The sequence below is a fragment of the Apis laboriosa genome, unplaced genomic scaffold (assembly GCF_014066325.1).
Source record: "Apis laboriosa isolate Shangri-la unplaced genomic scaffold, ASM1406632v1 scaffold26_cov146, whole genome shotgun sequence".
NCBI classification, from domain to species: domain Eukaryota; kingdom Metazoa; phylum Arthropoda; class Insecta; order Hymenoptera; family Apidae; genus Apis; species Apis laboriosa.
Window position 1 is genome coordinate 3,660,070 of NW_025222592.1, and position 16,532 is coordinate 3,676,601.

At 33.5% G+C, this 16,532-nt stretch overlaps 1 protein-coding gene across 2 annotated transcripts; it reads left to right on the plus strand.

Moving 5' to 3' along the window:
- Nucleotides 1-4,194: 4,194 nt before the first annotated feature.
- Nucleotides 4,195-15,667, plus strand: LOC122713777 (lysyl oxidase homolog 3-like). Of its 2 annotated transcripts, XM_043934537.1 has the most exons (8): nt 4,195-4,665; nt 6,037-6,183; nt 8,807-9,097; nt 9,597-9,803; nt 10,856-11,153; nt 14,241-14,369; nt 14,938-15,061; nt 15,350-15,667. In XM_043934537.1, the coding sequence occupies exons 1-8, from the start codon at nt 4,464-4,466 to the stop codon at nt 15,470-15,472; spliced, it is 1,521 nt and encodes a 506-aa protein (XP_043790472.1). In that variant the 5' UTR covers nt 4,195-4,463; the 3' UTR covers nt 15,473-15,667. The 2 variants fall into 2 exon arrangements, with proteins under 2 accessions (XP_043790472.1, XP_043790473.1); XM_043934538.1 differs by lacking the exon at nt 6,037-6,183.
- Nucleotides 15,668-16,532: the final 865 nt, after the last annotated feature.

The window sequence follows — 16,532 nt, forward strand, 5'->3', positions numbered from 1 at the left end:
CCCGCTGCCACTCGCACCAGACCGCCACGCACCGTCCCGTCCGCTGGATAAAAACCGACTGACTGGCATGCTCCTTCTCGAGCCGCGATGCACCGCCACGGATGAGAAGGTTAGGTGGAGGGGACATGGTTGGGCACCGAGGACGACGCCTCCACCCGGAGGTGTGACAGAGACGCAGATAGACGCGCGGACGACTCCGATTGGGCGTGGTAGAGTCCCTAGGCTCGTCTTTGAATACCGACTGCGGGTGCGATCCTCGCGGACGCCATATTGATTTAATCGCTCGCGCGGCAATTTTAAACACGTGTTTCATTAATTTCAAATTTTCGTATTTGATATTTTGTAAAACAAAAATATTAATCGAAATTATTATAAATAATACGATATACTTAATCAATCAGGAATTATTTAATAATGTTATACAATAATAATAATAGAAATAAAAATTGTATTTATCATTGCACATGGATACAGGTCGGTAAAGTGATTTCGCGCGAAAACCAACGTCATTACGGCGCTACTCTTTGTCTTTATGATCCTTTGAAATGCGACTGTTCTGTGAATGCAATCGATCGAGACGCGATTCGAAAAAGAAATAACAAATGATGATCGAATCATAATATACTAGCGTAATCGGCTTTTCGTTGAAATCTCCAAGGTGCGATGACGCGGCGTCTATTACCGGGCGAGAAAGATGCTTGGTATTTTTCACGCCTTTACGGACCGACTCTAATTTCGATTCTTTCAGAGCCCTCGAAAATTACCCCCTTGGCAGGCCGACGAAAAAAAGAGAAAGAAACTAAATAAAACGAGCAATCCGACCAGACGTCGCTTGCAACAATGCATCTGGAGTATCAATCACGTATGTCATTAATGGTTGCGGTTGCGGTTACAAGGCATCGAGAACTATAATTCAGGCGGGTCGGTGTACCCGTGATACAGCGCATTACGTGGCGAAACGCGATTTACGATGTCCATTGTCGCCGACGATACAAAAAAAGACCGTTTCATTTTTGCACGAACCTGTCGGTCTTCGTTCTACTGCAATTTTGTAATTTATCATCGTGATAAGAAAATCTCTGTTCGCTATAATCCTTCCACGCAGTAAAAAGGGAAATGGAATTCGAGGAGAGATTTTTATAAGTTACAAGTGGAAAATATTCGAAACAGACAAAGTTCTCGAAGATGATCGTGACACAGCTCTACATTTTATTCGGTGATGTAGATCAATTATTTCCTAATCTATCTTATGCAACTTTACCGTGTCTTTACCACGAATTCAGCCCTGGTTATTTCGACATCGGTTCGTTCATATTTCTCGCAAAATACGAATAGTAAATTTTTTAAATGATTTTATAATTATTCGATAAAATATTATTTTATAATTATTAGATAAAATAACAAATATAACGACGAATAATAATACGGAAATTTAATTCAAATAATTCTGATCAATTTTAAAATATTGTTTAATTTCGAGTAAAATAAATCACCATTTCTACGCGATTTTTATAGAGGTATCAGGAAAGCGTGAAATGGAATGATCAGACCGTGTACTCGAAACGGCGTGATAGTTTCGCCAAATTGCCAAAGTTGTTAATTAAACGTTGATCAGTGGAAATTTCTCAAGTAGGAAATTCCTCTCGCGTAAAATATCGTGAAGTGTTGAACTTTCGGGGGAGGGGGAGGGGAGGGGGAATATCGTGGAAATTTGGCCGCGAGATCGAGCCAGCGAATTAAGTCCCTCTTCTCCCATCCCGTCCCCGCCTTCGGCGGATGGGTGGCTCGTATCGGAAGTATGTCAAGAATTTAGGCCTGGGCCATTTTCACTAATAGCTCATACGATAATTGCTCGTTCGTATTTGCCACGATTACGCCACGTAAATGAACCGTGTCAAAAGCTGCCTGTTACTCGAATTATACGATTTCTTTTCCTTTTTTTTTTTTTTTTGCCAGCATCCTCGTGACGGCGGCGGTGAGGTCATGATCAAGTGGAGAACGGCGAAAAAGAGGCGCTTCCCCACGCTTCCTTCAATTCAGAGCTCTCGTTTCTTCGTTTCTCCGCGATGGAAATTTCTGAATTTATCAGCAACGTCCTCGAACCATTCACGCGTCCATTGATTCCGGTAATTTAATTGCCGACCTCTGTTGACTTTTCGGATTAATTTCAATCTATTCAAGGTCTTTCCTCTTTTTTCTCTCTCTCTTTTTTTTCAATCAATTCAATTTTTTTAGTAGAGCGGAGCAATGGAAGGAATTGTTGAGCAATCGTGAGCAAATTTTGTAAAATACGAGAAATAAAATTGTTCGAGTAAAGTAGTTTAATTTTTCCAAGTATATATTTTTAGTATACAATTGTACAATTCGATCCTCGTTTTTTCTCGTAATTTTTACAAAATTACAAAATAAACTTTGGATTTTCTCAAAAGTGATATCGTTAAAACTCGTTTTTTTTAAAAAAAATCGGCCCTCGTTAAATCGTTCCGTGTACGATATCGAACTAGATTTTTCGGGTCATAAACGATCAGAGTGAGTATTGTGCAACGAGTCAATCATACGAGACCGGTGTATCGAATAACGTGGACCACGTTCCACAGGCCGCAGAGGCTTTCTAAGCTGCGGATCTTTTTCTCTCGAGATCGAATTGCCTCTGGCCGGGACACACGAGCCTCCCCACGGATTCACAGTTGGAAAAAAAAATGTGCGTGCACGCGCTTCTGCTCATCCTTCGATAACCGATCAACCTGCGATGCCACGTCCTGTCCAAAATGGAATTCGAAAAATCATCTCGAAAACATTGCTCATTAGTTGGACAACACGGATCGATTCTCGAATATTGTATTTTATATATTTATAATTATTTATATATTTCTTTTTTTTAGGAGAGAATTTAAAGTAAGTTTAGATACGTTTGCACAAAATTTTACGTAGGATAATTTTTTTTTTTTTTTGCGAATTTTAAAACGGCGCACCTCGAACATTGTATTTTTTTTTTTTTCAAAATTTGTCATTCGACGCCTATTCTAAGGGGCGATGTTCAAAATTATTTATATATTTCTTTTTTTTAGGAGAGAATTTAAAGTAAGTTTAGATACGTTTGCACAAAATTTTAGGAGGATTTTGTTAATTAATTTTATAATTTTTTTTTTTTTTTGCGAATTTTAAAACGGCGTATTTCGAATATTGTATTTTTTCCTTTCAAAATTTGTCATTCGACGCCTCGAATATTCTAGGATATTCTAAGAAGCGATGTTCAAAATTATTTATATATTTCTTTTTTTTAAGAGAGAATTTAAAGTAAGTTTAGATACGTTTACACAAAATTTTAGGAGGATTCTCTTAATTAATTTTATAATTTTTTTTTTTTTTTTGCGAATTTTAAAACAGCGTATCTCGAGTTCCACGTTAATTGTTCAAATTGATAGAAATTGTAAAGTTTCTTCGCGGAAAACTTTTTCCATTTTCTTAACCGTAACCAGCAGTTGGGATAGAATTTAACACGATTATTGGACGTGGATGAATTCTAATTTTGTTTCAAACATCGTTGAACAACACCTTTCGTGAAAATTTATTCAGATAAAACAGTGCAATTTAACTCGTAACTTGTTCCTATTCGACGAGAAAATAACTTGTTCCCACTCGTCCTCATCGTTTTCATAGCGGCAAATTTAAAAATTTAAAAAACTCAATCGTCTCGAAACTTTCAAGATCGATCGATTTCAAAATCCAAAGTATCGAAGGATTAATATATTCCATCCATGATGTAATCCATCGTCGAGGAATCGACTCGAACGTATAATCATCGATCGTGAAAATCGAATCGAACAGAATCACGTTTTATTTTCAACGAAACGTTCGAAATATTTTACATCACCCGTCGCTCGAAACCTCGAAGAACGTTCCCTCTTTCGATCGACGACGGGGTGGCCTGTCGATTGAATGGAGGAAATCTGGTAATCCCATCGCATGGGCTGGGCTGAACGAGTTATCGGATTATCCGACCACGGATTTTACGAAGCGAAAAAAAAAAAAAGAAAGAAAGAAAGAAAGAGAGAAAGGAAGAAAAATAAGGAAGGGGAGGGTGGAAAAAGCGATCCGCCATGTGCGGCGACCGCGTAACACTCGAGAACGCTGTGCTCGTCTTACAACTGGAGCAAATATATTACATCGCGTGATCAGAGGCATGCATCAGTAGCTTGCGGTACGGTAAACGAAATACACGTGCGGTTCGATTTTAATCACGAACGACGTCAGTCGTTGCGGATCGGGACAGATCGTTCTCTCTGGCCGCGTTTTTTCAAGGAAAAAATCTCGTCGTCTCTTTCTTAAATTTGAAAATATGCATTTTTAAAAAATGGAAAAGGAAAAGTGAGAGGAATGCAAAGGAAGAAATGAAGGATTCGTTATTTTAATGGTTAGTTAGCAATTTTAGGGAAGGGAACGTTTTCGAAACGAGATCGAGGATGAATTGGAGGATTTTAGTCGTTGGATTTTCGATGATGGTGGCGATGATGGTGGATATTTGTACGGCGAATAACGATACTTGGGACAAGATTCACGAGAAAAAGGCGAGGTTAGTGAAGAAATTGAAGAAGGACTTCCGGAAGTTGAAGAAGCAGGAAGGAGCCGTGAAGTTGGTGGGCAGCGAGAACGGTGGACACGAAGGTAACAATTCTTCTTCCGAAGCTTTGAAATCGAAACATTTTTTTTTTTTTTGTCCAAGAAATCTTTTAATTCTCGAAAGATTTAAAATTGATCTTCTTGAAAACAATTTTTTAGCAACTTTAAAGAGTTCGATAATTTTTACGAGAGTTGAAAATCATCGAAAAATTGGCAATTCAAAGATATTCCGTCATAAATTCAAAATTTATTCGTTGAACCGTCGTGAAAATGGGAAAATTCGCGATAAAAATTTTAAATTTCGCGCCCCGCTAAGCGATCCCCGACGGATCGGCCAATAATATCGCGCGATTAAAATAAAATGGTCGCCCATCCACCGTGGAGGGTTGACGTAAACGTTGCGCGTTAAATAGACGTCTTACGTGAAACTGCGCGATTTTATCAGCCGTATGTATTCTTGCATAAGTAGTGCAATGACGATTAAAAAGGGGTCAACTCGAGGATGATTTATGTCAACGACGACTATGTGTCATCGTAAGTAAAACGTCACGTAGGCACCGCGAGACACGAGAGATGGGACGGCCAACGTCAAATTGGGCCATAAAACAGGATGGAACCCATCCCAGGGACGTTCGCATGTCAATTTTTATTACCCTCCATTCGATATTACATTCCAACCTAACATCCCTTATTCTGTTTCGTCCATTTTCCCTCCCTCTTCCAACGTTTCTCTCTCTCTCTCTCTTTCTCTCTCTTTTTCTATTCGTAGAAAACGGAAAACGGTTAATCTCTCCGCCAATTCCCGTCCTCCTTCCGAACTGATGAACCCATTTTTCGCTTCACGTCTTTGATTCCTCCCTTTTTTTTTTATTCTACTCAGTCACCGATTCTTCGGAATTATTATATACATGTATATAGATTTAATTTTTATATTACTATCATTACTATGAAACAGCGTTAAATTTCGAATAAATGATTTTTCGTAAAGGAAAGGGGGAGGGGGAAAGAATAATGATCATAATTTGGAAGAATTTTCAATGTAAAAGAGTTACAAGAAGAGTTACATCTTCTCGTTTAATTTTATTCATAAATTTATCTTTATTGGAAATTTTATATTTTAAGTGTGTTAAGTAATTTTGGCAAAAATAAATAAACATCGAATGTAAAAAAAAAAAATTAGAAACTCGAGAAAAAAAAACATAAAAATCGAAGAATATCTTTTAGCGGTCGTAAAAGAATTTCAAAATGAAGGAAAATAACGGTACAAATCTAAATAGGTAATTGACACTCGAGGAAAGATCAACCGTTTAAATGGCCAATTATCACGGCAACCCCATAAATACCGCCATTAGCCAGACACGCGGTTGGAACCGGAAAATCAGCTTGTGCAAACTCATAATTCGATTGGTTACGCAGGAAACGTGGAAATACTTCACGACGGGAAATGGGGCAGCGTGTGCGACGACGAATGGGATTACTTGGAGGCCAATGTGGTTTGCAGGCAATTAGGCTTCAACGGTGCAATTAAACCGACAGCGAACGGTCACTTTGGCCAGGCAAGAAGTGAGATATTGCCTATTCATTTCAACCAATATTCTTTCTCGAAGAAAATAAAGAAACGTGAAATATTAACGTTTTGTTGCGTATGAAATGATTGCGATCCCTGTTAACGCGTTAAATTTACCATCGGTATTACCGTTTTAAAACTTGATTATCGTGAATGAAATTACCTTAGATTTTATACGCTCTTTTATTTCCCTAGATTTTTTTTTTAAATTTTCTCACTTTTAATCGAATTCAATTATATCGAAGCCCAACTGTTATTGTACATTTCTCGAATACTCTATAGACTCTTCTCTATCTCCCTACATTTTTTTAAATCTTCTCATTTTTAAATATTATTATGTTGTATACGAAATGATTCTTATTACTGTGGATAGAATATTCTGGATTTTATAGATTCTTCTATAAATTTTTTTTTGATTTGAAATTGACTAGTTTTTAAGTGAATTCTAATCGTTATTGTAATTCGAACTTCGTTATAGTACATTTCTGGAATATCCTAGATTTTATAGGCTCTTTTATTTCCCTAGATTTTTTTTTTAAATTTTCTCACTTTTAATCGAATTCAATTATATCGAAGTTCAACTGTTATTGTACATTTCTCGAATACTCTATAGACTCTTCTCTACCTCCCTAGATTTTTTTAAATCTTCTCATTTTTAAATATTATTAAGTTGTATACGAAATGATTCTTATTACTGTGGATAGAATATTCTGGATTTTATAGATTCTTCTATAAATTTTTTTTAAATTGACTAGTTTTTAAATGAATTCTAATCGTTATTGTAATTCGAACTTAGTTATAGTACATTTCTGGAATACCCTAGATTTTATACATTCTTTTAGTTTTTAATTTGTAATTATTATTGTACATTTTTTAAATACCCTAGATTTTATAAATTTTCTTATTTCTCTGAATTCTTTAAATTTGTTAATTTTCAAATAGATTCGAAGAATTTTTTCATGAGTAATTGAATTGTAGATTTCTAGAATATTGTAGATAACTATGGATATCTGGAATACCCTAGATTTTATCTTAAATTTCCTAAATTTGCTTTGTAATTTGGATTTTATTATTATTATAGATTTTATAGATATCTTCTAATTTCCCTTTCAAATACAGTCCATTGTATGTGGAATCATTTGCCATGTATTTTACTTCTGTAAAGAAATGATTTTTCTTTTTTTCATTGTTAAATTGAAGTAGGAACATTATTCTTTGGAACTTAAAAAGCTTTCAACTTGGAAGGAAATTGGAAATTGCAAAGTTAAAAATTTAATTTAAAAAAAAAAAATAAGTAATTTGAAAATTTAAAAGTTGAAACTTTATAAATTGAAAAATTTTTTATTGATTTTGAACATTCGAAAAATTTCGAATTGGAAATTTAAAAATTTAAAAAACTTTGCAAATTAAAATTCTAGAAAATTGCAAAATTTACAATTTAAAAAAATTTTTTAAATGATCCTTCCCCTTTTATATATTTTAACAAATATATAAATATTCAATCAAGAATTAATAAAAAATATGAAAGACTTTTCTCAAATAATAGTGAATAATTTCATTTAAAAAAAAAAAAATATCATTCCCGATAAAATTACACACACTGAAAATATTATCAAAAAATTCAATCATTCCATCTGCAACAATCTGGTAAATAAAATAGAAATAATACGGACTAAGATTATTTCGAAGCTTGTGGTAAAAAGTGGGAAAAAGCGTCAATTAAATGTGAATCGTTCATCCCTCTGTCCTCTTCCTGTTTCCAATGAAAAAAATAAAAAAAAAAAATTTTTTTTGCAATTCCACGTAGCAAATTCACACATTTCCATTTCTTTAATTTTGCTGCATCAATTAAGAAGGAATTAAAATTTATTTCTCTCGATTATATTTTATCTTACAACGGCGTGTATTATGGAACGTTGCGTATCGAAAGACATCGAAATAATCCAATAAGCTAATCTAGTGTAAATGTGAGTGAGCACGTACGTATCCAACCAGATAAGAAGCATCTTTCACCTGTTCCTTTTAATCGAGGTCGAAACTGCCCTGCCTTAATGGTCACGTGAAAACCATTCCACCCTATTGATTGGGGGGGTGTTAAAACCTTTTTCCCACTTTCGCCCATCCAAAGAATATCGATATAATAAACGACACTTTAATTTTTATAATCCATATAGATTTGAAACTATTAACTCTTAAAATTTATTCTCGTTATAATATTTTTAAAACACTCATCATTTATTTTCCAAAATTTTCTAAATTTCTAAATTATTAAATCGATGAATATATTATAAAATCAATTATTAAACATATCTTTTTACAATTGTCTCGTACCTCCTCTTGCAATCCCCCTCTTCTAACAACAAATCCCATTATACAGATTACACATACACACCTATATTATACATATTTAGATTACAATATTCTAATATAAATCTCAAAAAACCCTCTCAATTTCCAATTCTCCTGCGACGAGTAATTTAAGATAATAAAAAAAATCATTGAACTTGTATAAAATTGAAAAATTACCAAGAAAGAGATCCCCTCCCTCCTCCCCTCTCTTCCTCCCTCCCTAGGAGGTACTAGTTTCTCAAAGGGTTGCGAAGTGGGAAACGGTTGCAGGAAGATATTGGATGGACAACGTGTACTGCGACGGGAGCGAGGACGAGCTCTCGAAGTGCCGGTTCGACGGATGGGGCGCTTCCGACTGCGAGGGCGGCGAGGCGGCAGGCGTAATTTGCGCCCGCGACCAACAACAGGAAGCGGAGGATGGGGCGAGGGAGCGGTCGAAGGCGAGGAGGAAGCCGGAGAAACGGAGGATCAAGGATATACATCAGCAGGGAGTGGCGATAAGGCTGGCGGGGGGACGTGTCCACAGCGAAGGGAGAGTGGAGGTTAAGCTGGGGCATTCAGGTATGATATTGGGCGGAATTCGAGATTTTTCACCAGTGATCTTTCGCTTTTTTTGAAGATTTTTGATCATTTTTCTTTTTATGATAAATTTTTCTTGCATCTTAGAGAAAAGGGTGAAATTAATTCTTGGATAGTTTTGATTGTTCGAATCAGGTTTAAGCTACATTACTTGATATCTAATATTAACTAGATTCTATCTTATCCCTATGCTCTTTAATTAAAAAAAAAAATTCTATAAATTCTGTAAATGATAAGTATGTAACAGACGTGAATATCAAAATTTAAAAAAATCAATTGGAAATTAAACAACAGCCGAGTAAAAATACAATCATCGTGTTAATCGTCTAATAAAAAAGAAACATAAATCCTTTTTATAAAATCTCATTTCCAAATTTTCTCTTCGTTGCATATACGATTCAAAGTTCTCGAAAGAGAAAGAAAAAAAAAAAATCTTAGAAGAAGAGAGAGAGAAAAAAAGGACGAGATAATTTTATTTAAGATTGGGGTGTCATCTGCGGCGATGGTTGGTCCCTGTTCGAGGCCGCGGTTGTTTGCCGGCAATTGGGCCTTGGTTACGCCTCCGACGCCGTCCAGACCAACTTTTTCGGCGGCGAGAAGACGCCCATGGCCATCAGTGGCGTACAGTGTCGCGGGAACGAGAGCAGTCTGACCGATTGTTTGCACGACAAGCTCCTCGATTGTCCAGGTAAGAGAGAGAGAGAGAGAGAGAGAGAGAGAGAGAGAGAGAGAGAGAGAGAGAGAACGCTCTTGGAACGAACCGACACGCTTGTTCTACTAATGAGAAATGCGGTCGGGTGGAGGATGCGTCGAATTCTTGGTTTCGATGAAAAGGAAGAAGGAATGTCGATTGACTAACGAGCTTTGTTGTATATATATATATATATATATATCGTTGAGATTTTTATCTTTTCTTTGGATCGAATAAAGGGAACGAAGAATTCGTTTGCTAGGGAATTTTTTTTTCAATTTTAAATTGTAAAATATATTTAATTACGGGAATATAAATATATAAATTTTGTCCTTTTGTTTTGCATCAAATAATGGGAATGAAGAATTTGTTTGCTAGGGAATTTTTTTTTCATTTCTAAATCGTGAAATTTAATTACAGAAATATAAATATATAAATTTTGTCCTTTTGCTTTGGATCAAATAATGAGAACGAAGAATTTGTTTGCTAGGGAATTTTTTTTTCATTTCTAAATCGTGAAATATATTTAATTACAGAAATATAAATATATAAATTTTGTCCTTTTGCTTTGCACCAAATAATAAAAATGAAGAATTTGTTTGCTAGGGAATTTCTTTTCAATTCTAAATCATAAAACATATTTAATGGAATATAAATTTTATTTGCTAGGAATTTTTTTCAATTCTAAATTATGAACCATATTTAATTACAGGAATATAAATTTTGTTTGTTAGGGAATTTTTTTCAATTCTAAATTGTGAAACATATTTAATTACAAGAATGTAATTAATTCTTCTATTTATACATCAATTTTATTCTTTTCTTTTTTGAATATCGATAAAAAAAACGAAATAATTCCAATTTTTAAATTTTGAAAAAAAAAAAATATTCAATCAAAGATTTATTGAGAATGTAGAATTATTTTCCTACTTACATAAATTTTATATCAGTATATGCATATAATTAAAACGAAAAAAGGAAAGGACAAGTGCAACGAGTGTATAAAAAAAATTCAAAATTCATTCCAACTAAAAATCCTCACGATTTAGGTCCTGTAGAAAACGTGGGCAGCGTAGTGTGTCTTCGAGACATGCCGGATCTGGTGTTCGACCACATAGAACTTATGCGAACGGCCCATCTCGAGGACAGACAGCTATACTGGTTACAATGCGCCATGGAGGAGAACTGCGTCGCCTCGCAGGCGTATAAAATTCAAAAGGAATCGGAAAATTGGCACTTGGAGACCAGGAGGCTTCTACGATTCACTGCGAGGATCTTGAACGCAGGAACCGCAGACTTCCGGCCGTCGGTGCCAAAACACCTTTGGGAATGGCACATGTGCCATATGTGAGTGATCAATGAAAGTTGTTATTATTTTTTTCTTTTTTTTTTTTTTTAAGAAAATTAAAAGTTAAATAGCAATTTTGTTTAGCGGAATGGAAGAAGAGCGACAGGTTTTTTTTTTTTAATGCAAATTTTTGCGTTTTTTTTTTCTCTTTTTGTTAAATTTCAGACATTTTAAATTTGAACAAAATTTTCGAAATTATTTTTTTACTGTTATTCGGGTGGTATATAAAATTTGTATAGATAGATAAAAATTATTCAATTTTATAAAACAAAGTTTCAACTATGAAGCCCTTTAAGTGGGATTTCCAAAGTTAAAAATTTGATATCGTTTCATTAAGTTATTACAAGCAGTTTTGTAATATTATCAAATGGGAAGAGAGGTAAGTAATAACGGTCCAACTGTGAAGAAAATCTTTGATATTTCTTTCTTATATTGCTCTCTTTTTTATCGTGATTTTCAATTTTTTCGAGTTTGTTCCTTTCAAAATGAAAATATTTGACATCAATTGTGTACAATCTTTTACGATCTTTTTCTCTCTTGACTTCATTCCTTGTTAAATTTATTTTATATTTAAATTATATATATATATATATATATATATGTATATAAAATTCGAAATATTTAATTTAATAATTTCTTTTTTATCAATTTTATGAAAGACTATTAAAATTGATTTAAAGTTAATATTCAGAAAAACGTTCGAAAAAAACCTTCGAACCAATTTACTTCCAATAAATTCCGCTTTATTTCCATTGAAATCGATTCCAAGCACACGAATAATATATTGAGAAGCTCGATAAAAACTTATGATTCATCCTGGATTAATAAAGAAGTCTCGGTAAAAACGAGATTTTCCAATCGAGTAAAATCAATATTCGAATATTAAATTAAATAAACACCACTTTATAAATTATTATTTTCAAATTCATTTAAAAAGCATCGAAATCATCAATTATTTTCAATATAATATTCTCAATCATAACTGTAGCTAAAAGCCTAATAAAATCTTGGATTATCAAAATTCTTTTTTATCCTATGATCAATCTTTCTCGTTTCGTTTTAACTAATTTAACAAATATTTGGATTCGTGTAAAAAAAAAAAAAAATTTCAAAATCTAACTAAAATCCAACAAATTTCTTTTATCGACTATTAAATTTTTCTTCAAATCGATCGATCTGTGACGCTTCAATAGCGAAATAAGAACTTATGACCCATTTCGATTTACAATTTTTTCCGCCTCAGAGAATTTCTACAGCTAAAATAAATCCTTATGATACGTTATGAGCCATTTTAGATCAAGGAATCTACGAAACTCGTATCTTTAACACCCTCCCACGCAAAAATTCTTTCAAATCGATGTGTAACATTCGAACAAGATGCGTATCTTTGCAAAAATTCTTTTGAGCAAATTAAAATCGATTTGGTAATATATTATAATTAAATAAGAAGATAAATAATAATAATATAATATAATTTATATAATATAATAATAAGAAGAAATTTATGTATGATAATATTAAATAATATTGAATATTTATGAGCTTTTGCGTATATTATATTTCTAAATATTTTAATATCTAATTATAATTCATCGTATCTTTAATTCCCTCCCACGCAGACAATTTCTTGCAGACAATTAAAATCTATTAGCATCCTCTCGAATATTCATCATCAAACATTCAGTGAGTTAAATAATAATAATTTGACGTGGGATAAATTACAGAAAATTAAAGTTCATCGAAAGATCTTCTCAGTAATTAATCAAAAATCATACTCGAAAGTTGGTATGAAAAATTTCTAAAACGTTATATCATTAACAAACTCTTCGATAAATTAAGATACACTCAGATCCAATATGGAGATTAGAGAATTAATTTAAATTAAAATATATTGAGATAAAAAATAGAAAAACTTTCAAAATTCTTTTAATCTTCTAATACTAATCCATCAAAAAATATACTAAAAAAGAAAATTGTTCTTTCTCCACTTCTTAAAATTCCTTAAGAAATTTCCAGAATTCTGATTTTTATTCAATCAAAATTCATAATAGAAAGTTGGTATTGAATTCGATAAAAAGACACATATCATTAACAAACCATTAAAATTTCTTCAGTAAATTAAGAGTATTTAAATGAAGATTAGAGAATTATACTGATATAAAAATTAGAAAACTATTCTTTTCTCGAATAATCAATTTATAAATGTGAATTTCTCACTCTCAAAAAACTTCCAAAATTCTTTTAATCTTCCAACACTCATCCATCAAAAAATATATTAAAAAAAGAAAACTATTTCTTCTCCATTCCTTAAGAAATTTCTTAAGAAATTTCCAGAATTTCAGAATTAAGATATTTAAATAAGAGAGAATAGAGAATCATACTGATATAAAAATACATAGAAAACTATTCTTTTCTCACTCTCAAAAAACTTCCAAAATTCTTTTAATCTTCCAACACTCATCCATCAAAAAATATATTAAAAAAAGAAAACTATTTCTTCTCCATTCCTTAAGAAATTTCTTAAGAAATTTCCAGAATTTCAGAATTAAGATATTTAAATAAGAGAGAATAGAGAATCATACTGATATAAAAATACATAGAAAACTATTCTTTTCTCACTCTCAAAAAACTTCCAAAATTCTTTTAATCTTCCAACACTCATCCATCAAAAAATATATTAAAAAAAGAAAACTATTTCTTTTCCATTCCTTAAGAAATTTCTAGAATATTAGAATTAAGATATTTAAATAAGAAAAAATAGAGAATCATACTGATATAAAAATACATAGAAAATTATGCTTCCCCCAAAATATTAATAATTGTAAATTCCTCAAATATAACCTGTACATTCGTGCAATCACTAACATATCATTATTCCTGTGAATCTCCATTTCTTAAGAATTCCTTAATAATTCCTTCTTCCAGAATTCTTAATTTTTATCCACCCATCCTCCAAACTTATCCAAAATCGATTCGATCCCCCACTCGACCCTCGAGGTTGATTTTCAACCACCATTTTCCTATGTCTTATACATCTCTCTACAGGTCTCTCCCTCGATCATTAATTCCATGGTTGTTAACGACAGGCATTACCACTCGATGGAGGTGTTCGCTACGTTCGACGTGTTGGACCTGAACGGGACGAGGCTCGCGGAGGGGCACAAAGCGTCCTTTTGCCTGGAGGACAATCAATGCCTGCCGGGTGTGGAGGCGAGGTAAATGCAATTAGCGGACTCGTTAAGGGTGAAAGTGATCCGTTCCTACGCGTGTCTGCGTACAGGGTGTTGATATATTCGCTCACCTTTCCATCTCCAGACAAATATATATTACATATATTTCAATCAACTTTGTTCTAAACAAAAAATTAAATTCAAACTTCCAAAATTCTTCTAATCTTCCAACGCTCATCCATCAAAAAATATAAAAGAAAACTATTCTTTCTCCATTCCTTAGAAAATTCCTTGAGAAATTTCCAGAATTCTTCATTATATTATTATCTTATTATTCTTATATCTTATTATTCTTTATATTATTCTTATATCTTATTATTCTTATTCTATCTTATTATATATTCTTTATCTTCCTCTAATTACGAACAAAGCATGGAAACGTAAATTACATTTCTTCCTCGATCTTAGATTCTCCCTCTCTAAGAAAGTTCTCTGGTTACACATACAACACCCTGTGTATAGCGAAAGCAAAGATCATTCTCTCGACACGACGCGTGTAATTGGGGAGCCAATTAAACTCGAACGGTCGTGCAACGGGCGTGCATGATTTCAGGTACAAATGCGCCAATTACGGTGACCAAGGGATTTCCGTGAATTGTAGCGATATATACAGGCACAACATCGATTGCCAGTGGGTGGACATATCGGAGCTTCGCCCTGGGGAATACATTTTCAAGGTAGAGTGGCTCGAAAAATTCCCCTCCCTCCCTTTTCGAATAACCTTTGTTTTTGATCGACGGCCAAGAAAGAGACAAGAGAGATCCATTAAGAAGCTTCCTTATATATTTCTTCCAGACTTCCAAACTTCTAAATAATTACTCCATTATTCTCTCTCTCTCTCTCTCTCGATCGTTGCTATCGTCGTCTCTTCTTTCTCGTTTCCACGAAATGAGAGAGAATCTGGTGGATAGCGATGTCCTTACGAAGACGCAAGATCGAGCGTGATCGAGATCGATATTTTTCAGGTCGGGGTGAATCCTGAGCTCAAAGTGGGCGAGATGTCGTTCGACAATAACGCGGCAATTTGCCGCCTTCTCTACACCGAATCGTTCGCCACTGTGCACAGTTGCGTCATGGGTCGTCCTTGACATCCCCTCGTTACGTCAGGTCATCGTATATAAGCGACGCCATTTTGAAAGAGTGACAAACTCTCGATACGATTTCCAATAATCTCGATCTGAATTGATTAAATTCATTAATTTCATAATAATTATTTCGGAGACGATTTAAAGAAAGAAACAAAAAGAATATTGTATTTTAATAAATTGTAGTTTATTTATATATTTTATTGAAATATCAATCGATAGCCTGATAATAATTCCATCTTCATTGATAAGGTTTTTCTTCTTGTTCTTTAATATAATCATTTCTTAATTGCACGGATCCTTGTTACGAGTATCGTGGAAGGAAATGGATCAAGTGGAATCGTATGCTTATTCGAGCATATTGGTATTCGAGAGAGAGAGAGAGAGAAGAAGAATTTCGTGCTTGGAAGCTGCAAACGGAGAGGATGCAGACTTGGGATATTCTAACCAATTTTGAATTTCAAGGATGAATGTTGAAATTGGAGGAATAAGAAGATGTGTGGGATTTGTTTATTAAAATTGGAACGAGTTTATTTTCGCGACAATGAAACGTAAGTATAAATTCGACTGGAGGGTAATTCGCGCGAAACTTCATTATCATTGTACACAAATCGACGTCCAGATCGCGCGACCAGTCAAGCAGGTTAAAAAGCATAGCAAACTTGTGAAAGAGTTGAGTGAAAATTTTTAAATTTTCGAATGAATTCTTTCATTAATTTAAATTTTAAATTATCGTATCTTAATATATTATATTAAGGGAATAATTAATATATTATAATTAAGGGAATAATTTCAGTATAATAATTGGAGGGATAATGATCTTGGAATTTTTATTACGTGTCAGGGAATCGACTATGATATATTTTTTCATCCTTTTTTTTTTTTTTTTTTTTTTCGAAGGAATAAATAACAAGGAAGATTTTTTTAAAGGGAACACGAACAAAGAATGCTTTTTAGATGTATTAAAAATTCCGTTTGATAATAGCACGGTTTTTGTGTCGTCGCTCGAAGGATTAGATTTGAAGTAGAAAAAAATGGCGTTGAGAGGGGGAACAAGGGGTTG